This window comes from Ammospiza nelsoni, chromosome 8, assembly GCF_027579445.1.
Source record: "Ammospiza nelsoni isolate bAmmNel1 chromosome 8, bAmmNel1.pri, whole genome shotgun sequence".
Lineage (NCBI taxonomy): Eukaryota > Metazoa > Chordata > Aves > Passeriformes > Passerellidae > Ammospiza > Ammospiza nelsoni.
In genome coordinates this window covers 21,070,970-21,095,496 of record NC_080640.1, presented here as the reverse complement: position 1 = coordinate 21,095,496, position 24,527 = coordinate 21,070,970, and the positions used below count along the sequence as shown (strand labels likewise).

The following is a 24,527-nucleotide window of genomic DNA, read 5'->3' as shown; positions in this document are numbered from 1 at the left end:
GAGTGTGGTATAAATTTGACATCGTATGTATTTAAATGTATGTAATATATCATTAAAAACTACGGATCAAATATCTTAGCAAATTTCACAGTTAAGTACTGAATAACAACAACATTTACATACTCAGAGGAAGATAATATATACAATTTCCATCCATTCTAGATCTACAGTTGTGCCTAATTGAACCAATATTTTTATTGATTATATAATCCCTTTTGCCTTTTATGTTTGTTGCACTCAGTACATTTTTTCCAGCAGCTGGAAGAAAACTCCACTTACTGTCTTGGCTCCCTGCTCCCACACTTCACCTCTCTAACATGACTGGTCCAAAGATGCATGGGTTTAAATGTTTATTCCTCTGCTAAGGCACACTTCACTTGATCATGAAGCAAAATTATTAGTTTTAAAAAGTAAACAGGAAAGGAAGTTTATTGACCAGCTCAAATCTAAAACCAGCACAAAAGGGAAAGCCAGCTACCTTTTTGTAATGATTCATGTTCAGGCTTCCATGCCACATGTGGAGAACTGCATGCTATTCCTGAATGCCAACTTTACCTCCAGGTTCAAACAGGTAAATAAGGAGCCCACCCACAAATCACCACCAGCCTTCAAAGGTCGCATCAGAGCCACAAGATGCATAGCCTGCTGCTCACTGCTCTCTACTCATCTCTAAGCGTCAATTTAATCAGTAGGAAAAACTACAGAGGTTTGCTAAAGATGAGTGGGAGGTGGGAGAATGCTGTGAAAAGGGCACATAAGTAATGCAACCAACTGAATCTTACGACAGAATTGTGTAAAGCATCCATTTACACATTTTTGAGAGATCAGCTTGAAGCTGAAACACACACACAGCTGTTCAAATTTTCAGAAAGACTGTAGCAAACCAGATGTTTTTCTTTGTAGATTATAACTGAACCTTTCACAAATTAGAATTGGATACATTATTCTGCTAGTATTTTCTGTAATACAAGAGTAGATGTTGGGAAAAAAACCAGCACTGCAGCAGGACCTAAGATCTAGACAACGATTCTATCTTTGACCTTACAGTATGCTCAAAAGTCCAAGAAGCAGAAAGAAAAAAAACCCTCAAAAATCTATTTTGAGATTCCCCCACTATGAATTGAGCCATAAATACCCATTATTACCCCCATATACAAAATCCATTTGTAATATCCAATCTTTAGAGATTTTGGGGGGTGAAGGATGTCAATACTGCTATGAGTGTTCTTTTTGTTTTTAAGTCCCCAAGATGAAGTACTTCCTCCTGAATACCCCATGCTATGGCAGACACATTCAAGGACAAACAGGCTTAGCGCCAGGGAAATGCAGGATTTCAGACTAGCCTTACAAGTAAAATAGTACTTTTATATACCACATCTAAATAGTACTGAAATTATAAAAAACTGCAGGTACATTGCACCAGTTAATGCAGCAATAGGTCCAGCTGCTTCTAGGATAAAGCAAACTTTTTAAACAACACATCACTGGCATTTAACTCCTCTGAAAGCCGTACAGATTGATGAAGATTGTTAGGGAGACAGAACTAGATGTCCTGTATGTGTTTTAAACTAGTCTTGTATGTGTTTTTCCTATCAATGTTTTACTCCTAAGACATATGGGAATCACAGAACACAAAGGGAAAATGTAATATCACACCTGCATATTTACCTTTGGTAGCCTTATGGAGCAGAATGCGATATTTTCCACTAATTTCCATAGAAATATTTTATGCTGATGCATTATTAAAGAATAATAAGAGCATCGACTTCACAAGAAAGTTAAATTAACAGTGGTTTTTATCTGTGGAGTGGCAAATGTATGAAAAAGTCACTATTACAAGAAAAGGTAGGATATTAGAGTGACAACAGAAACACACACAAAAAGCAATAATAAGGAATATAAACTAATTGGTAAACTAATTTTCTTTCGTTTTTTTTTTTTTTCCTTCATGGGTAGGGGGTTTGCCCTCTTTTAGAGATGGATTTGTTTTGTTTTATGGAAGATTTGCTGAATCTGAGACCTTGCATTTTCTACAAATAACTCAGTGAGTTTGATGTCAGGATTGCTGATAAGCAGGGTTTCCACAACAGGCAGGTATCCTGCTCTGTGATGCTGGCATGGGACACCTGCACTCCAGAAGTGTCAAGTTTCCACAGAAATCCCTAAAAAGCTAGAGATAATACTGCACCCCATCTCTGCTTCCACAACACTTCCTTGCATTCGCGGACATCTGTTACTTTTCTCTTTCCTTCCACAGCACTGACATTCCTCTTACTGTGGCTGCAGACCACACATGAAAACACAGAGGCTATACAGGGCACAGGTCACTTGAAAGAAGAACCATTTGGATCTACTATATGGAAAAATATGAATTAAGGACATCCATTTCAGTAACCTATTCATTTGTTTTTCTGCAGTTAAAAGCATCATTATGAAAGGATTAAGCTCCTCTGCAAAATGGATATGTCATGTGGAAACTTCAGTGTAAGACTTTAGCCTTATCTATTATTCACATGTGAAGGAAAATTTTATAAATTAACATTACTCCTGTCAGAATGTTGTTATATTCACATGTGTTTAACAAAATGCTGCCTCCTTACACCTACACTCACTAGAAATAGAGCAAACGTTTCAGTCTTTTCATCAAAAAAAGCCACAGAAATACTGCTGTCCTAAACCTCAAACCCTCAATTTAATAAAAGGGAGGCTTTCAAGCCTGAGTAGAAGCTGTATCTTTTACTCCTTGAATCTTTCACTATGAAGTTTATTACTTCAATTATTGTAATACATCAAGTCTAGAGTAAGACAAGATCCATAAGCAGAACATGTGATCATGACAGGCACCAGCTGTAACACTCATTCATCTACTGGTGTCTGTATTTGTTACAAAAGGGGTGGAAGACTTCATTTGAGTGAGCTCAAACAATCCTTTTCTGTCCCACACAGATACCACATCTATATCCACTTTTGTAAAAGACTAGTCTTCCAGAAAATATTTGTTTTAAAAGAAAAGAACTGGAATACTCAATTTGTTTGGTATATTTAAGAAAATACTCTCCAGATTTTCCCCTGAGAACATATACTTGGTATTTATGAGCAGGCTTGTACTACAAACAGTGATTCACAGGAAAAAAATAATTCTTGAGGTGGTAACAATGTTACTGCTAACCATTAGCTGTTCTTATGCATGGATTTTTTTTTTTATATTTCAAAGTTCAATTCTAAGTAAAAGAACATTATCTTTTGGAGTGTTGTGCTAAGGGTGGCAAGGGAAGAAGACTGTGCCCTGGATGCATTTGGCCACAGCAGAAACATCTGTAATACAATAAACAATAATATTCAATCTAGAACAACTCAGCTCCTGCTAACGTAACTACTCTGAATGTGGATGATGACAAGCCCCATGACAAGACTTCCAATTCTTTGCCCCATAGAATTATGTGCCCCAAAAGGACTGAGTAGCTTTCCCACAACTGCTTAGGAGACATATGGGATAGTGTTCCAGCTAACCCTGTGATGAGCCCCAGGCAGCTCTGTCCCACACCAGGTACCACAATGCCAGGGCACAGCAGCTCAAGGCCATTGAGCACACTCTGTGTCCACCCTCACTCAAGGTAAGTAACCTACAGTGAGACAACTTGAGCTGAGAAAACCTGACCTGGCACTGTAAATGCGCACAGTGTCCTTGTACAGTAGCACAGGGCCCTTCCAGGGAGCACTCAGGCTGGGTGCAAACATTGGACACAAACATTTATTTCACACCAGGCTGTGTGTGCAAAGGTTATGCTGACAAATGCATATTTGTAATTCAAGAACAGACATAAGAGGATGTGAAAGAGTTTTTGAGGACAAAACAGATTAGAAGATCTTTACAGGAAAAAAAAAATTAGAACAGGCTCTCACGGCAGACAGGACAAAACACAGGCATGGTTTTAGTGAGACCACGAAGACCATATCCAAACAAAAAGAAATTAAATTAAATGGGCAGAAATACAGCCCATTCACACTTCACAGAAGCCATGCTCAGACTATTTAAGAAAAGAGCAACCCTGCAAAAAAAGCATGCCACAAAGCATCACTGAATGGCTACCACATCCTCCTTGTCTGCCCACTATTTCCTTCTGAAAGTGTTTGTTGATTACTTTGTTAGGTTTATCTATTGAATCTAACCTTACAAATCATAAGTGGCCTGTACAAACAGCCTGCATGAGTAAGAATATTTGGTGCTATGAAAACATGAAATGATTTTTTAGCCTTATTTTGAGCAAAGCTACAGGCAATTGCTAGGGTTAGGTGTAGGAGGGTGGCAGTGTGACAAAATGCTTTTCAGACTACAACTGATTCTTTGCAAATGACTGACTGTTCTGGCATTAAGCCATGTGTAGCAGCCCACATTCTATAATTACCAAGTTTGTTTTGTTATTTTGGGGCAATTGTTTGGTGTTTCCCTTGTTGCTGTTTGTTTTACCTTTCTGCTACTGGATATACAATAGTCTTAGGCTTTCAAAGCAGCAGAAGTCTACACTCTTGGGAGATACCCACATACGCAACATTTTGTGAGTTGTCTAAACAGCTAAAAACAAAACCACACAATAACTTCAAAAAACCCCTTCGCATACCAATTCAAAACAATGTAAGCAAGATTGATATTCTTTTTCTACATATGGGATTTTCAACTTCCTGAAAGCTAAATTATCAGAAACCACTTACCAAGAAGGAAACTGATTTCTGATCAGACAGTCTTTCAATTTGCCCTCTTCTTCACCAGCAGCACCAAACCAGACATAATGACTCGGGCCTTAGGGCAAGGACTATTCTCACATGCTCATAGCCAGATACACCCTCAAAGTTTACCTTTTAGAGAAAAACTCATTACTCAGCAACTGCAAAAAAAGCAAAATTCAGGAAATAATTCTGAATAAATTACAGTCATACATCCTCAGCTGAAATACAGTGTTCAGCTCTTGGGAGCCAGAAGCAGGACTCTGTGATTGCAGGGAAATCTGGTGTATGAAAACAGAGTAAGATAACCACAACTAAGAAATTTAGAGCCAGGATGCCACAATCATGTGGCATCATATAATTAAGAGATACTTTGTTTTATATGAGATTGAAAAAAGTGGAAGGATAATTAATATAAAAAAAGAAATACAAATCTACATACACTTGCTGTATTAGTGCTTGTCCACATTATAAAATATATATAGAGTAACCTAGACTGTAATAGAATCCATAGTCATTAAGGTTGAAAAAGACCTCCAAGATAATTAAGCCTAATCTCCAATACAGTTTGTACTCTGTGGTAACTCATAGCAAGACTTTACTTGGAGCTTACCCCTGTTTTTGGAATGAAAGTACATATTGCTGCTCCCTGGATGTGGTGTACATCCAACACCACTGAATGGGATAGCTCAGCAGAGTGACTGCCAGGCTGCCTTAGCACTGCCCAGCCTTTGCACACTGCAGCCTATTCCACCTCACAAGTCAGAAGTGTTTCCTCACAACCTGCCCACACTAACCAGATCCATATGGGGTCACTCTCACCTAACTGCTAACTCCATGTCAACCACCTGATATAAAATCATTCCTTCTAAAAGCCACAGCCGGCTCTGAGCTTCAGGACACAGAGAAAAATTGCTCAGTGTCTCTGATGCTGTGGGGAGCAAAGGACATCCAATAAAACTACCATGTGGCAAGTTTAAAATTAAAAAATTCTACTTCAACCATACATTACTGTAGTGTACGACTTGCTACACTAGGAGACCACAAAGGGAGAAGTTAAAAAAAATTATTATTTACATTTACTTGTAGAAAGCTGATAAACCTCAAGAACCCTTGAGCAACATGCCACTGCCTTAGCTGAGGAATACCCTGAGCTGCAGATTACTGAAAGCTGAGAGGGTGTTTTGTGCACATTTCCCTACAGCATGGCTATGATCTCCTACTCTTCCCTTAGCACTTCCTGTACTCCATCAGCTTACTTGAGTTGTAAATGCTGCTCTTGCTTTGTTACAGTTTTATTGCTCATTCATATTTCTATTTTATTCTGTTGAATAATATTTTAAAGAGAATTAACAGTATCTAAACCCCAGTTTTATATGTTTGATGATCTAATAAGAGTGATATAAAAGGAAGAGTTTATGTAATAAACAGCATTGATTTAAAGCAACTAGAGGGGCTGAGGCTACTTCTTGTTTTTTGAACTTAAAGGAAAATCAATGACAGTAACTTTGTCCAAACCACGCCTGAACATTTGTATTAAACTACGTCCCTGTAAGTTTAGAGAGCACCTTAAACTATCAAGATCAGAGCACAAAGTAGCCCTGAACAAAGCATTGCTCAAAGTAGCATAACTCCCATTTAGCTAAATCCAACTGTCAACAGTCCTGCTACATCCCAGCTGGAGCAGCATGGCCACCTCTGAAAGCAGCCTTATCCAACTGCTTTCAAGCCAGTCATAAACAGCTACAACTGCATGAAATATCAGCTTTGAAAGTGATAATAAATGTTGTGCATTTCATAGCAAGTTAAGTAGTTTTCATTATTTCTGTCACGTACACCACTTCTTGGGAGAATTCACTTAAATCCACAGGAATTTCCCTAACTAAATCCATTTTGACAAAGCAGCAACTTGAAAGTGTGCTTAATTTTGCATCTGACTTGTTAGTATCTGAAAATTTATTTTCTGAAATGAAATTGTTTTCCCTTTCTTTTTTAGGATTAGCTTGCCAGAGTTAGATGACAAGTTATACTTTTATTAAACTCACCAACATTTATATTAAAAATTCAAATATCCATTATGAACATATGACAGTGTTGAATAAAACTTTAATAAAACTTTAATTAGCAATTATGCAGCATAGTCAACATAATGTATCAAATATTTGGGTGATCTTACCAGCACACAAGCTCTTATAAAAGAGATATGAGAGGTATATAACAAAAGTATGAGCAAACCTGGGGAAAAACTCCACCTAGATTTATGGCTACATTTGAACCACCAACCACATGCACTCACATTAGCAAAGGCACATCAACCACTGCTGGTCTGGGGCTCCTAACGCCAACAATCACTGAACTTTAACCACATATGTCTGGAGAAAATGATTTGTTTGCTTTATTGTGCTTAACCAATGTTACCCTCTCAGGAAAACCACACTGTAAACTGAATGAGGTATCCCACATCCTAACAAAGTATCTTCAACATGTTGAATAAAAACATGAGCAGCATTACCTATAGGACTCTCAACTCTCTTATAACATGCTCTTTGCCCCCTCTCACTTGATTTCCTTCTATACTGTGGAAAAAGTCACACCTCCTATGTATGACAACTGCTGCAGACTGTACCATTACAGCTCTTCAGATGATTTATGAGGTCCATGACTCAGTTTAAAGGCCCACATGACTGCGGGCTACTGAATCCTGCAGCTCATCAGCAGGAGGGATTCCAAGAATGACAAGATGAATTTTTATATTTTAAATCAAACTACAGCAAGCAACAGAAATCTTCCATGTGACACAAGCAAATGAAACTATAAAATAAATGGCAAAGTATAGAGAATATTATCTTGAAGGGCATTTAAAAAAAGAATCTCTGGAGACTAAACCAACCATTCTTTCAGTGTAAGCCCTCTGCTTCCACACACTTAAAACCTAGGATTCTGTTGCAAAATGGCAGCAATCTTTTTAATGTGGCAAGTTAGAGGGAATAAAGATGACAAAAGAATGAAATCCAATTTTTCTGGCCCATTATTATCAAAACAGCAGAGTGTATTAGGGGGTTGAAGGATCTGTGGTATTCCATTATTTGAAACATTATGCCAAACAAGGCTATAGAAAATAAGACAAAGGCAGATCAACCATATGTGCACCCTTTTACAATGAATTTTAGACAAAAAACTGCTTTTTATCAGACATTACAAGCTAAGAGCTTTTGAAAAACAAACAAACTATAAAGTTCAATATAAAAACCAGTGTACTGAGAAATTTTGGGAAAGCTGTTTTCTCATCAGAGGTTTTGGTAATGAAAAATTTTTATGGCAATTACAAAGCCAAATGAGTCATTAATAATAATCCTTAACATCTGGGAAGAACTGGGTAGTTTATTGCAATATATTCTCAAACATTTGTGGCAATAAACATTACACAGAAGATGAATTCACAATGTTTCACAGGATTTCTAAAAGCTTTTCATTGTTTTTAAACAAGAGATTTTAATTTGGGAACCTCTTTTATGCCTGCTCTAAAACTTCTTACGCATTGTCATATCAGGCAAATATTAACTCCCACTGATTTGCACAAGGCTTATTTTTGAACCATCACCCATTCCAGGGCAGTCATCATTTCTGAGTAGTGCTAGGCAAACTTATCAGCGAAGGCAAAGAGAACTCCAAGCAAATAATACTCTTGTAGAATTTACAGCTAACATATTTTACGCATTTCATCAAAATTCCCTATTTAGCTACAGCTTTTCAGCTTGAAAGAACTGTAAACACAGTCCTAGATTTGGCTCAAAACCTGTACAGGATTGTTGTGTAAGATTTTGCCTAATTCATAATGCAATTTTCCAGTTTATTGAGGTCATAGTAAGTATTTAATCTTATTTCATCTAAAATAATTAATGCACATAAGCAAAACATAAGAGTACACACAAAGTAACTGATATTTCATTTTATTTAGCTGTAGGCTACTGCTGCCCTTCTGGTACAGATGAGTCACTCTGGAACACTAATTTTTTGCCATCGGCCACATCAACAAACCAAAGTTCTTATTATCTTGATCCTCATTTTCTTGCTGTACAAAACCAGAAATTTATTTCCACTAGACATTTTGAATTGGCAAAACCAAAACCACAACCACACAATAATATTAAGTTTTTTAGGGTTCATTTTTCTTGTTTTAAGTCTCCCAGCTACCAGTGGAAGCAGCTTCCAGGAACTCCATGGGAAGATATGTATTTTCTATTATTTTTAAACCTAGTCTATTGTTGAATTGAAAACTTACCTGAATTGTAACAAGAGGACAAGACAGTGTTGTAAAACTGATGCAATACTAAATAGTGTCTATTTACAATAAAATGTCAGTGACTACTTTTACCATTATAATATATATGGTACTAATAGGATTGAAAAGATAAAATGATGACTGAGCTTAGATTTTTGGAAAAAACTCCTCTTCCTATAGCAATACTGCCTAATTATTGTTAGGAGGAGGAAAAAAAAATTACTTTCCAAATTGCAACTGATTGATCAGTTGCATATGCATAGATATATTTATGAGTATAAAAAGAGCAAGCAAGAGCAATATCTAAGGTTTGCCTAGCTGGGATGTGAGGAGAATGGGAAGAAATGTAGAAGTACTCTTCCTTCCCAGCAAATATCACCCAGCACCAAAATATCCTGCATTCTGTCCAAAGGCCTGAACAATTCCTCTATATGAGTAAACAAGGAGCTAAGGATGACTCTGAAAGCAGCTCAAATACACATCAACTGTGATTCAGTTATAGCTTTTTAGGTATTATGACCATTTATAGAGTACAGCTAAGAAAATGGAATTCACATCCTGGGTAACATGCTGGATATTGTCTTCTACATGTAAAAGTCTAAATTCATCCTGGAATTTTCTACTTACTTAGATGTTATTGCATTGTACTATCAGAATTAAAACATTTGCCTTTAGGGCAGATGTTAATTGTTGAGTTGCTTTCTAATTGGTAACACAACTTTAAAACAATTATAGCCTCCCAAAATCTATTTTCAAATCTAAAACCAATAGCTTGAACAGTGTGGAAAATACATTAAATGCTCTACCATGGTTCACCAACATGTAAGCTGTATTCTACTGTATTAACATTATCTCAATATTTCTGAAAATGAAACATTAAAGCACATATATTCTTTTTATGCAAAAGAGAAAGATACTGCATTATAACATGCCCAGGAGAATTTCTTCCCCAACATCTAAGGATTCATATTTTTCTTTTTAATATCTGATGCTTTTTGTCTTACTTTTCATTATTGTTTCCATTTCAGTTCTCGCACTAGGTCAAAAAGCAAGAATGAGAGGTGCAAGCCATGAATCTTTTGAACTGAAAAGCTGCAATAGTAAATTATCAGTTCAAAGTCCTTCCTAGTCCAGTATGGCATCCCAACAGCAGCCACACATGGATGTCTAGACAAGACTAAAACAAGCACATACAATATTCTTGCATCTGCCAACTATTTTCAGCAGAGATTATGTCCTACACAGATCTGCAGTTGCAGAAGGACTGGAGTATTCTTCTGATACTCCTTCCTGTCAGGTCAGCGGTGACACGACTGCTAGCGATATGAAAATCAGCAGACACAATCAGATTATTTATTAATTAGTAAATAAGTCTCCACAATGCTATCAATCTCAGGTTACTCTGTTAAAATCTAGATATAAGTCTAAAGTGGTTTTGCTGCTGTACCCATCTCCTCCAACCTGTCATGCCACTTAACAGAGCAGACAATAATCCCATGTTTTTAAAACAAAATTGAAATTAACTTTCTTACAGATGAGATCAATTCAACCTAGTGCTGTAAAAAACCCCTACAAGACAACTGTTAAGCCTGTAATTCTACATTCTATAAAACAGGATATTTGGTTATGGAGCATGACTGAAGTTTAATATAAAATTGAAATGGTAGAGTGACTGAATTAAGCAGAGAATATGCCTCCAATTACAGGGGGGTTTAATACCCTTTTTTGTTATCTATCTACTAAATCACAATATTGGATGTTTTTCTGTTGTTACTTTTACCACTGTACAACACTTGGTGCCAACTCTGCAATTGGGCAGATTACCATAATGACATTTTTACTCAAAAGAAAAGAAAGATGACACATGCTTTCAATTTTACTGACCTAATTTTATCATCATACTGATAAAACTAAGTACTTATTATATTCTTATTTTGAAGGTCTGTAGGCTTTGTAATAGAAAGAAATTCAATGTTTTCAAGATAATTAGAATCTGATTATCTTATTTTATATATTTACCATGCTAATGTTCAAACATTTGACTCTGCTGCAATAAAAATTTCACAAGATTCCATTGTCTAAAAAAATTTTAACACTTTCTCCTCCTCTTCCATGGACTATCTACTTCTGCTGTTACTGTGAAATGCATTAAAGGCAGGTCACATGATTTCCCTCATGTCAACAAATGATGGCTCAATTAGGCAGACAAGAATCTACAGTCCTCAGCAGAAACTCTCTTCTGCCCATTCTCAGCAGTATAAAGAAGCACTTAGGGACAACACTAGTTCTGGGGAATGAATACTTGCTATCCTTTATATACACACTCATTGAAAATTTCTCTCTTTCTTCAGCAAAAATTGGTTTCTTCTTATTGTTGAAAATTTTCCATCACTATTAGTTTGTAATTTTTTTCTACATTCAGTTGTCATTCACAATTAAAATAAATAAAATAATGAGGAATTTACATTTTAGTACATTGGTCTATTAATTCTAAGCTGGAATTTTTCCTCTTGGAAATAAGCTGTCTTAATAGCTAAACAAATAGAAGGTATTTCACTTTGACTACAGTCTTCAAAGGACAGGGGAAATTCATATTTAAGGAACAAAGTTCATTCTTACCTTACTCTGCTGTGATCAATGACAGTATGCACAGCTATAAATGCCAGTATTGTCCTGGGTGCCCTCAGTAGATGACAAGGTTGTCTCTGCTTCATTCCTATTACTCACACAATCTTCTAGATCCACTACCTGCCAACTGTTTTGCTAAATTTCTTTTTTTTAACCCCAATACTGCAAAGAGAAATCTATGAAAAATTCTGTGGTCTCTCACATCAGGTTATGCAGAGAACAAGACAGAGTAGTCAGTATCACCCTCTTTCTCCCATTTCTTACATTTGCCTCATTCTTTCACATTTTATGACTCTTTATAATGCTTAGCCTTTACTTTTCACAAAACACCTCAATGTTGTTCAGCACCAATTATACTCCATATGGTCTTAAAAAGACATGTTCAGAGGCATATGCTGAGGCATATTTCATGATAAATACTGTTAACTGCTGTTTCCCACCATTTTCAAATATGCAGGAAAGCATTGTTATATTACATCTGGCAATACCATAGTTGGAAAAACTATTAGGAGCAGTGGCATTCTGTAAAACAACTTCTGTAACTTCAGCATAAAAAGTGGTAACAAGACACATCTTCTCATCTACACAACTTCAAGGGTGAGAATTGTTAGCCATCTACAAACCATGGGAAATCTGCTGACTTTGGAAGAGTTTTGCAATATTTATGGACCATGAGATCTGAGTATTCATGATGAATACTCACCAAGTGTTTATTAAATTATTTTGTTCAAGCAGCTAAATTATTTAGAAACATGAAAAAAACACATTATCCTTAACCAACACAGTCGTGCCAATAGAAACATGGTGCAAGTATGATTGGGAAGGTGAGAGCTCTTCTGCTGGGGCAGCAGCTGTTACAAAGCGCCTCCATATTAGGGTGCTTATGCCAGAAAGAGTTGTAAATCCCCAGGACAGTTTTCCACAGCACCTGCATCAGCAAAATCCTTCTATTACGGAAGAATTCTAAGGGCCTTTATCTTTTCTTTAAGTCAAACATTTGCGATGATTAGTACTGATGTTTTTATCTTGTTCATATTGCTAAAATGATGTTTTATCTGTCAAGCGCTACCTGCTACCATGATGATCTGTATATTCCTTAGAAAGAGTCTCACATCTACTCTTCCAAATTATAAAAATTCTTCAAAACCAGCACTTATTCCTTATTCAAAGAATGTAGTATTTCCTTGAGCATTCTACCCTTAATTAAATGAAAAAGAAAAGAAGAAAAGAGGATCTTCTTTCTTTTGACCAAACCAGACAGTCTGAAGCACATTTACCAAGGTGACCTGGTGCACTGCTGATTGAACAGCAGCCTGACGACCAGGAGGATTAAAGCCACACCACAAAAACTCCTCAGCAGCTCCTTTCAAATGAACGTCCAGAGCCTGCTTTTGGGATCAGTCAACTCCTGTTTCAAATAAACCTGATAACAAACAAAGCTGGCAGGACTCAGCCCTTTGCCTCCTAAAGGGCCGAAGAATTTATCACAAAGTTGTGAAAAGCCCAATCTGCAAGGCATACTATTTATGTGTTTAATGTATTGTCACTGAAAATCCATGCAGAAGCATTTTTGCAGTATTAGTTTTTTTACTGGTTTTTTGACTCCAAGTACACAATTACTAAGCACAATATAGCATAAAAATCTTCTTGACACAGACTTTTAGGATATTGGTTAGCGATGCTGTAAAAGTATTTTTTCTTTCTAAAATGGTTTGTTTCTTGCAGAATCAAAAAGTAGCCTGCAGGTTCCTATCCTGTTATTTCAAAGCACCTGTAGCCTACAGTGAAGATCAATGCCCCTCAGCACAGGTTAAGTTTTGGGATAAGAAAGAGCATATTTGAATCCCCTTGCATTATGTGCATGCATATTTTAACATTCCGTAATTTTACTGCAAGTTACTGGCTTTGAAATATCATGTCCAAATGTTATCACTTCAATGCTTGTTTCAAAGCAAATCATTCAGCATAATAATTTGCAAAAAAAAAAAGTTTTGTATTTAAACAACTGCACTGTCCTTATTATAGAGGGAAATAACAAATGAAACTATAATTTTCACTTCAGACCAAGTAGTGGGCTATCATAAATAGCTTAGCTCTAAGCTTATGCAGTCTTTGCTGTTAAAGAAATAAACTTTCTTCATGTAAAATGGAGCACAGTTGGTGCAGAATTTGTATGTTTTTTAATGTAAAAGTCGATGACATAGATACAATACCTATTCCAGGGTTATGTAGACTATGACATTCCCTCATGCTAATGAGATCAAGTCCTTTATAAAAAAGAAGGAACCTCACATTTCAACCAACTGTACTCAAGACTGGTGACTATGAATTTATGATAAATTTTGGTAGGTAGGAAACAAAACAAACAAGTTTAACTCAATCTAGAAAAACTCACAAATTTCAAATTTTAGTCCTTAGAACAGTCTTAAATAATTGATTCTTTTAAAATGTTATCAGAGAAGTACTGAAACAAAAATTAACACAAGATAGAACCAATATTGTTTCAGAGCTTTTAATGCCTTGATTTGATGGTGCTTTATTTTTGAGATTTTGCGCTAAGAAAGTTGACATGGTAACAGACAAAATTCTTATGCTCTCATAAGGAGAGCATCGAAGAAAGCCTGACATGCAAGAGCAGCTACAGTAAAAATTTCCCTTCCAACTGAGTCACCTTACCACTTACAGTATGAAGTCTTCCCTTTTTAATTTACATTTAAATAAGTGTGTTGAGTCTGCCCAGACTTTATGTATGACTTGAGACTCAGTGTCCCTAAAGGCAGAGGCACCTGCGAGCAGAGGTCTCTGCAGTGAGCTGTGGGTGGCACAGCAGGTCCCTGTCCCTCGTGAACGCCAATTCTCAGCACTCCCCAGCCTGCTGCTAAGCCTGACTCAGTCTTTGCAGACAAGTAGCTTACAACCAAGAGACTGATTTAGTATTTCAGTAGATTTACATATTCTATTAATGAAATAAAAGCATGCCCTTTCCCTTCTTCTCCCCACCCCCCCTTTAAAAAGCAATATACTTTTAAAAGGGCAATGCAATCACAACCATTATGTCAATGAAAATTACACGCTGGGTTTATCTCCATAGGTATCTGTCAAATACAAAGCGTGCACAACATCTTTGGGGTAATAATGATGTTTTATCATTTTAATTACAAACACTTTGAAAAAAAATCCCTAAAGTGTACCAATTGGGGTGGTCTGAATTAACAGTAGCTTGATAGCCCAAGGGTAGCAAAAATAGATTGAGCTACCAAATTTCATAGTAGTTATAGCAGCTGTCTTCTTGCCTCAGGGAACCTGGGTATTTAACAAAGCAGACAGCTTGGCATTGGCATCTGATTAGTAATGTGGGTTTTGTTGGACAGAATATGCACAGTTCTATTGTCTCACTGCTTGGTTCGGAATTCAGAGAGCTATGGAATCATTTAGTTTTTACAGTTAGCTTCTGTGTATTCACTTGCAGGTATTGTAGAAGGTTATTTTCTCACTTATCACTTGCTCCAAGTAGGGAATATTGTCTTGAAACGAGCAATGAAACATGACAGGATTTAAATGTCAGGGTCAGTTGCTTTCCCATTTCTGTGCCAAAATTTTGTTGAACCAACTGTGTAAGTTTTCCTAATTGGGCAGAAAAGTGAATAAGGTGAAAGCCTTTTCTCCCCTTATCACAGAATTATTTGCAATTTAATATAATTGAGAAACATCATTTATTCTAGCCCAACTTTATACGGGAAAATCTGTCTTCACAAAAGAAGTCTCAGAGGTAAAATCCAGCTATTGGGGCTTCTGGGAGAGGGGATTGATTTTTATTATTTTAATCTCACAGTAGCCTGACAGTATGGATAACTACTGGGGTAAGAGAATCTCTGGTTCAAACCTAATCTGCTTAATAGTAAAAAATCTCAGTTAACATGCTTTATCTAAAAAGGTTTGATCTCAGGACATAACCTTAGCACATACAACAATATTACTCCGAGGTTTGTGTTTGAACTTCATACAGCCAAAAAGACCCCCCACGTGGCTCCTCTCTCTTTCATTCTTTAAGTATACATCACAAATTATTGGGGCTTGTTGGCAGAGTTCAAATCACTGAACTCATTGCAAATAGTCTACTTCAGCTAGAAGTACATTCTTTTACTCTATCAAATCCATCTGAGGTAATAAGACTTGATGTTTTATTCAACAGAGCTGAGGAAAATTGTTGCACAATAGGTTAATTCAAAATGGCAGCATAGAAAATGCATCTGTCAGTGGGGATCAAATTACAGGGCAAGCTCCTCTCAACGCTTAGAAAAACAAGTCTGCAGTTCTACAGATTATGTGCATGTGTGTGTTTAAAGGGGTGGGAAAGGAGCTAAATATCTGAGCTAACCTCCAATTAAAGTCAATCATAAAAACAGCCAATTTAATGAGTACGGATTTCTTTGGGTAATTATAACACCAACCACTTTTTTTCTCCCTCTCTTTTAAATCTGTAATTCTGCCTTCTTTTTATTGCTTGCTTTGTCATTAATCGCCTCAGGAACTTGATTTCCTAGCAACAGACTCTGCCACCAAACATTTGGCTCCTTTTCAACATTTTCTTTGTGAAAAATGGCACTGCTATTGCCGCCTGGCTGTTGCAGCTAGACTGGCTGTGTAAGTGTTCTAATAAGGCATTCTTCGAAAAAACCACACAAAAATCACATGATAAAAGGAGCGATGACTGAACTTCACTAATTACTGTGCTGAAGAAACATATCTGCAATTTAAAGGCTACTGGGGTAGGAGGAGAAGGACTGAAAAGAAAATATGTATGTTCTTCATCTTAAAAAATACAATTAATAACATAGAGGTGAACATTTAGAACTTAATATTTTTACAATGTTACACAGATTGTCCTTAATTTTTTTCCATAGAAACAGGAGGTACAACCTTCCTTAAAAGCTGATGACATATTTTTCACCATGAAGTACAAAGCATTCACTTCGAAGAATGGCATCTTGAAAAGCAAATTTCACAATAAAAAATAAGAAAGAAGTTTCTCATTCATTTTTCACATAAGTTACTTGAGAAAACACTAAGAAAATAGTTTATGCATGAGAAGTTATACCTGAAATGGTAGCATAATGCACTCCCTAAATATATCACAGGATGACACATTATGTGGCTGGTTTAGACACAGCTTTTTTGTATTTTCATCAAAGAAATAAAGCTGTGGGTTTCTGTATTTATGAGAGAGGAAGGCTTTTTCCCCCATATTTGCTTTGGAAGCCAGTAAATGGCAGATTTACTTCCTGGTTAGATACAGAGCCTACCATCTCTCCACAATAAATGCATCCCACTTCAGCTATGATTTCCAGAAAACACAATGCCTCAAGACGGTGGGTTTCAGTAAGGGGATGTTATCCCAGGCCACAACTAACTGTTGCTAGCTGCACTTTCTTCTCTATGGCTAAGATACTCAGTATGGTGTTTTCCTGGCCATAAAACCTATTCATCATTGTGAGAAACAGTTTTGCATGTCAAATGGCATAACACACTGGTGCCAGAGCACTATGGCAAAGTTATCAATGGGAAAAAACTATGGTGAAGTTATTCAAACAAATGTCCTTTTTAAGGGATATTTTGCTTCCTGCCAGTGTCTTGTTTCCTGTGATGCACACACAGACCTAGCACATCTCAAAGGAAAAAGCCTATCAAAATCCATTGTAAGTTATCATACTCATCATAGCAGTAAATTACAATAAAAATGTGTTCACTGAATATGCCTCTAAAAGGAAGAGAAAACACAAAAGAAATTTCATTTATACTTACACTGTTGTAATAATCAGCATTTTTCCTCAAGTAGAATAGCCAAACTCCATGTAAAATACTGTAGAAAGTTATTTAAGCTTTGCTACTCATTGCTGACACCAAGCTTATGTTTTGACAGACTCATGTTGAAACCAGATAATTCCTCCATCAAGCCCACTACACTACCACAGTATCTCTCTGCTTAGACAAGCACTTGGGCATTAAAAGAAAATCAATATAAAAATACCACAGTGTTTGTTGAAACAGACCAGGGTGGTTGGAGTTTTAAAAATTTCTCCAGCAGATAGGTGTGGTGCATTGGGTTCATTATGACTTGCTGTAATAAATGACATTCCCTCCTGGAAACCTGGCCTAAGCTCAGAATTCCTGGTATTTATCAGAACTGTCATTATCATCAAAATAAGCTACACTTGATATTAGCTTTGAAAGCACTGAAGATACTGAAGGTGCTGAATGTAGCTCAACTGTGGGCTAACAAATCTAAGCAGCATTAGAAAATTTTATAATCAATGTGGTACAACTGAAGGGCATCATCACTGAAAAACTTCAAGTATTTGCTATGCAGAAGTAGGAGAAGAAAACAGTTGAAACTTTTACAGATCATGAAATAACAGCAAAATAACCAAGATGATCTTCTTGGGTTTTGGAAGCTCCTTTAATGATCCTTTCTAGGCTAAGACTCACATTACCACAGATTGGGAACACAACTGCAGTCAATATTGCCATTTCAGATGCTCAGTAAAGCAAAGTTCTTGGGAAACAAAAAAAACCTAAAAAAATAACCCAACTGAAGCACAGAAGGAACTTACAAGAAGAAACACATTACTTCAGCACCAAGAAAATATGAGCATCAAATGCCAGTGTTTCATCCACCTCATAATCAACAACTGCAAACATTGAACAAATGCAGGTGTTGGACCAGAGGACAAACTGAGTAAAACTAAATAACTGGCTGAAATAAGGATGGCTAACTGGAACAGGAGAAAGCACATATCTGGGAAACCATCACACTTGTAAACAATCATGTTCATGTACAGGGAGAAAGTTAAAATTCAGTTATCTGTATGAGCAAGCCATAATTGATACAGTTAAGATTTCACAAGGTTAAGTGCAGCTTTTAATGAAGGAAAGCATTTTCTCCTTTTCCATTTTCTTCCCATTATGGAAGAACAAATTCAAGATTTCTTACTTATATACAGTAACAAAGACTTACCCATTGAAGTCAATTGACTAAAGTTCTTCTCAATTTTTTCTGCTCTTCTAAGTAACTCTTATCAACAGAATTTTTTTAACCAAAACCACTGACAATAAAAATATCTTTGCATTACAGGCCTTTGTAAAATATGAAAATTACCAGCTGTATATTGCAAGTTGCATTAATAATGTCAAAATGTTTGTGTGCAATGTTAAAGAAGCTGAACACCAGCAACTCCCACAGATGCCTCTTAAAATAAGACAAGGTGCACAAATACGGAGTTTTATCACCCTAGTTTGTAAGATGCAACTCTGACACTTATGATTTCTAAAATGCAAGTCCTGACAGCAAGCACAAACTCACAGAGCAAAAAAAAGCAAAAGGAAAAAAAAGAAAAAAAAAAAACTTGCCTGTTCGTCCCCCAAATTTACAATTAGCTTCATGTTGTGTCCCACTCACAGCTCCAGAGACTGAATGACAGTGTTTCATGCTATCATGACTCTGAACTTATTCTGAAATAAGGGAAATGTCTGAGGAAGAGACATCTTCTAGCCTCAGTAGGAACCAAATAAAATTCCTCACAGTGAATTCTAATCAGACACCAGCAGCACAGCTAGCTGATGCACAGTGAAATGAATATGACAGACTGGAAGATATTATGTCAATGGTATAAATTACCACAAGTATAGGCATTATGTCTGGAGAAGGGAAAGAAATGGCATAGAGTTTGACAGTACATGTAGCCTATCTTAAATGATTCAAAATAGAGTAATTTTAAAGGATTAAAATACACCTTCAAAGTTTACTATCTTTGAGAAAGCTGGGGCAGCCTCTGTATTTTGCTTCTATCTGTGATTTACTAGGTCCTATTCTCTGCTAGCCTTTCTATAATTTGTCTGCTGGATCTGATTACCAGATGGCTAAAATAAATGTATTGTGTTCATTCATGGTAACAGAAGTTGTTTTTAAGGGTTCTGTCAGGGCTTCACTATCTTTTCCTTTGTACCTACTCCTCCCTCTGTGAATTGATTAGATTTCAGAGCTAAGTTTCACATGAGGGTCATTCTGCTGAATGCTTTATTGAAAAGCTTATTATCTGTTCTAGGAAGCATATACAGATGACCACAGGATATCAGAGACCTGTCCTAAAGCAACAACTGCCCAGTTCTGCCAAGAAAATAGATTGCTTGATAATCTCAGGACATGGATTTCCAGAATAAGTATCTGTCACTGACATACACTCTAATGCAATCCCAGAAATAGGTGACAGTTGGATAGAAAGAAAGAAATGAAAAGCAACATATGCACAGTGCAAAGTCAAGGAAGGTAACAAAACTAAAGTGAAGACAGACAATAACAGACAAATTAATGACTCAGAGCTACCCTCTACCTCAGGAGTGGTAATTGCTCACTACATGGCTTTGTTTAATCCGGTAATCACTACAAACCCACAAGAAAAGAAGCTAAATGAAAGAAAAGGGCATGCACACACTATAACATGAAGAACCATGGATGGTTCTACACTTCTCCTCTCCTTCATATTACATATGAAGGAGTTACATATTCAATCTGTAATCTGAAGTGATAATAGTGTCCTAGAAATCTGGGTGACCCTGTCCTTGAATGCTTTTGCTATACATGTGAAAAAGGTTCTTCACTCAAAACATCTCCTGCAATCATATACTTCCCTAATCTGAATTTCATATAGTAAATATATACCATTTATCAGCAGTTCAATTTAATTTTTTTATCCATTATCACATGCTCATCTTGAGATTTATTTTCAGTTTAGTGCAATGATTCTCTGACTCCCAGACAAAGTCTGGATGTTGTAGAACTCGCATCTGAGAAAAATAGTTTTTAATATATACAAGAATCAGTGTAGTGAATCACCTAGTCAAAATTTAAGTGATCTGACTGAACACACAGGAGTGACTTCAGAACTGAAATAAGAGGACAGTTTTATCTTAAAAAGTACAAATCTGTTTAGCACCTCATGTAATGCTTCACAGTTTTCCTGAAGCATCTCCACTAAGTTAAATGTTTCCAAATTGTACTTTGGAATTTTCGTTGGGAATGATATACAGGCATGGGAAAATTTTAAAAAAAAGGCATTCCCAAACTTAGTGCAGTAAAACTTTTGGGAATATTTATCGTTCCTCTTTATTTAAACTGTACTCTTAGTCTTCCAAAATTTTTCAGCCAACAGCAGTAATTCCCAAGCATGGCATTTGAAAAATAAAGACCTCAGAACATGTGAAAAAAACAGCAATAAAAAATAAGTAGACAATACACCTACAAATATTTTAACCACAGCACAAACACATGGTCATAACAGCAGGACGTATTTTCTTTGTACACTGAGAAGGTTGTAAGTATTTTTTGACACTTATAAAGGGGCAGTCTTGGCCATACACAGGAATCAATAACAACCATGTAAAGCCTACAGCAGTGCACACTAACTGCCTGTAAGAGACATGAACACTACCTAAAAGAAGTAACTGTATTTTCAATGAACTGGCTCCTCCTGGACAATCAATTTTTTACACTTCTTGCCAGCTGTTCCCATATAGCTCAGGTAGCAGAATGGAAAGAGTTGTCATACAGAACCCACATATTACATGCATGTTATGAGGTTTTAATCTGTTTTAGACTTCTATGTTTGTTAATTTTGACCAGTCATATCCATTTGAGAGCAAGGTGAAAACAAATTCATCACTTCTATATAGGCAAGACATAATCTACACAAATACATTTATCTAGCTTGATTCATTCTAGATGGAAAAAAAAGAATACTAATTGTGAATCTACTAATGCCCCATCCTCAAACCCCCCTTTATTCCAAAAGCAAGATTAAATCATTAAAATCAGTTTGCCCTATCACCCACATTTAAGAGATTTGTCAAAATCATTGTTTCTGAAATATTGAGTTATAAGGTGCCACAGTAATTACTATGGAATAAATAGCAATTAAGATTGTTCACACAAATAAGCTCAAACTGTTTGCAGTGAATAATTATGCTAATAGTGTTTTTCTACATAATTTGTGCATCCTTCACAACGATTTACTAGAAAATGTGAAATGTAAATTTGATGCATTACTACAAAAGCCCTGAAAATATGTTTAGTTCTTATGATTTTTCCCAACAATTTAAGTGAACATACAGCTAAAACATTCTTCTGCATTCATACAACTGATTTTGAAGAAATCAAATACTGAACTTGAAGCAGTCATTTTCTTTCCTTGTCTTTCTATAAAATCATTCAAAACCACACACAACAGACATAGCCACTGCTCAAACTTCAGGATACTCTAACACAAAATTTAGCATTTTGAAAGGGGCTGAACTTACTGCTATATAATAAACTTTGGCCTTTTCCACCAACTTCCAGTTCTTCTCCAAATCCAGATGCTTTTCCTTCTTATAGCAATTAGCAGCAGCAAGGTTAGCTACAAGAGACCTGAAAGTGATTAAATAACAGGAATTAGACCCTCTGTAAATAACAGTACTGCCAATTTCGCACAATGAACACAATTTCACAAAGATCCTACAGAACATAAAACCAATTAACAAGGAGCACCAAAAGCCACATATACTTTATTTGGCCATTTCATGAAAAATAAATAATATATTTAAATAATAGATTAAATATACTTTAAATTTATATTAAATAATGTATCTTGAATCCAACTACATAGTTTAGGTAACCTATCACTATTATATTCGTCTGAAGGCACCTTTGTTGGATTTGAATCAACCTTAGTTTCATTCTGCGATCAACTCCCTCCATATGCTTTAGCATCTGCACACTTTCATTAAAACTCCTCTAGCACCTAACACCTAAAGAAAATAGTCACTCCAGTTTATCTTCTGAAAACTAGTTTCCCTCACTAGAAGCAAAAGGTTGATGTCTATGTAAGTCTTGCCATTTTAATTTTCCAATGAACAGTTATATTATTTAAAAAGGGCTTGTTTTGGGGTTTTTCCCCCCCGTTAGGTTCACATTTTCCTTTAGCAAATAAAAAAGGGTCAGGTTCCTACTTTTAGATGATGAACTGTTAAAAAAAACTTTGGCTTAGCTGTGGATTACTGGAAGACTACCAAAAACTCATTTGTACTTCCTTCTTTCCTAACAAGATATAACACAAGCTGTGGGACACAACTTCCATTACCAAGAACAAAAATACTTGTATCACATTGCCTCTGTTACATGCAAGATCCATTCTATTTTAAATCATCTTCTTCACCCACTTCATTCAGCCTTATGAAACACATAAAACTTACACACGTACTCCTAAAAAGAGGCCATAACAAGACCTCTGCTGTCCACTCTGGCTACCATGACCAAATTCTTCTATGCAGTTGTATTATGAGAATGTTTAATAACGTGCAATATTTCAGAGAAAGGGCATTGGGAAACAGATTATTTCCACGCTAACATACAGAGCTTTAAATATAATTTTCAAAATTTAATAGTCAATATATGCCCTTTTAACATTAACATATCACTATTTTGTGATATTTAAGTGCATTAGCCAGATAAATAATTTGTAATTATAGATACAACATTTGGCTATTGAAAACTTTGGCCTTCTCAAGGTGCATGAAACTGATGCTGTATACATCATCCTCTTCTGTACAAGTGCTACTACAATCCAGAGATAGCTCCAGGTGGGAGCAAAGTGCTCATTTGCTCTCACCAAGGTATGCTTCTGCCTCCAGGTGTAAGGAGGTAAATAAGTGAGACATTCTTTATTTAATGAAAAACAAACAAAAGACCAAAATAAAACTTTTATGAACAGTGCAAGTAACTCCTAGTAAACTTCCTGAAGTAATCATCACTGACAATCCTTGTCAGTTAAACAGATCACATATACAAAATGACAACAAAGTTAGACCAACTTTATCTGAATATATCAAAATTACTGTTGTGTCATTTCATCCCATGAGCAGATTTGGGGCTTATCTCTTTAATTCTAAAATCTAAATGCATTGAAAACTAATGTACATTTGGAATAGAGAAAAAAGGGAAAAAAAAAGAGAAAAATTTATGAACAATTACACCAAGCCTCTGCAGCATTATAAGTCACAGGGCAACAAGTTTCATTTTTCATGGGTATTACTGTTTCAATGACAAGAAATCCAGTGGAGATCCAAGTGAATCCAAGAAAGACATGTGCATAACTGCGGTAATTTTCTTTAAATCAAACTTTAAAGCAAATTAAATCTTTCAGTTTTGGCAAACCCTAATATCCATCAAGGACATAGTTTGAAAAAAAAAAAAAGAAATCTTGTCTGTCTACGTATGTTGCTAAGTGAAAAGCAATTCTGTTCCAAAAAACTGAGCAAAGACTTTCTATATGTTTCCTTTCACTTACCACATGCCCCTGAAACTATAAACCTAGCTCTGTGTGGCTACATCCAACTGGAGAGATGCTCTGCACATATGGGCAATAAAAGATTGCTACACTGACGACAAAGCAGTGAACTTTTCCAAATTAAAACTCTAAGTCTGACAGCACTCAGTTCAACATGTGGAGCACAGACTAGGTAGATATTTTTCAATGAAATACAGTAATTGGAGACAGCCAGAGTGCTTCAATCAAAACAGCTTCATGGAGACACTGTGCATGTGGTTATTTCTAAGCAGAAGGCACAAATCAAAGTCATAGACTATGACAGGATGAAGGTATTACTTCAGATTTTAATCACATGTTAGGATTTTCTTGAAAAGCTCTGAGAAAACAAAGCATATTAGTATTGCTAAACTAGAGAATTCAGGATGGTAGTCATACATCAGATCAGAACCCTTTCTTGCAAAAAGGTAGACAGAGTTAGCAGAAGCAAGAAACATTTATATCAGGGCATCTGGAACATAAATATATACAGCAACTTC

General features: G+C 36.1%; 1 protein-coding gene across 2 annotated transcripts in view; it reads right to left on the bottom strand.

Moving 5' to 3' along the window:
- ADK (adenosine kinase) overlaps positions 1-24,527 on the bottom strand; it is a 266,529-nt gene that overhangs the window by 119,599 nt on the left and 122,403 nt on the right. For both annotated transcript variants that reach the window (XM_059477017.1, XM_059477018.1), the window contains exon 6: positions 21,983-22,091. In XM_059477017.1, the coding sequence (XP_059333000.1) occupies positions 21,983-22,091 (109 nt within the window). The remainder of the gene's footprint in view (positions 1-21,982; positions 22,092-24,527) is intronic.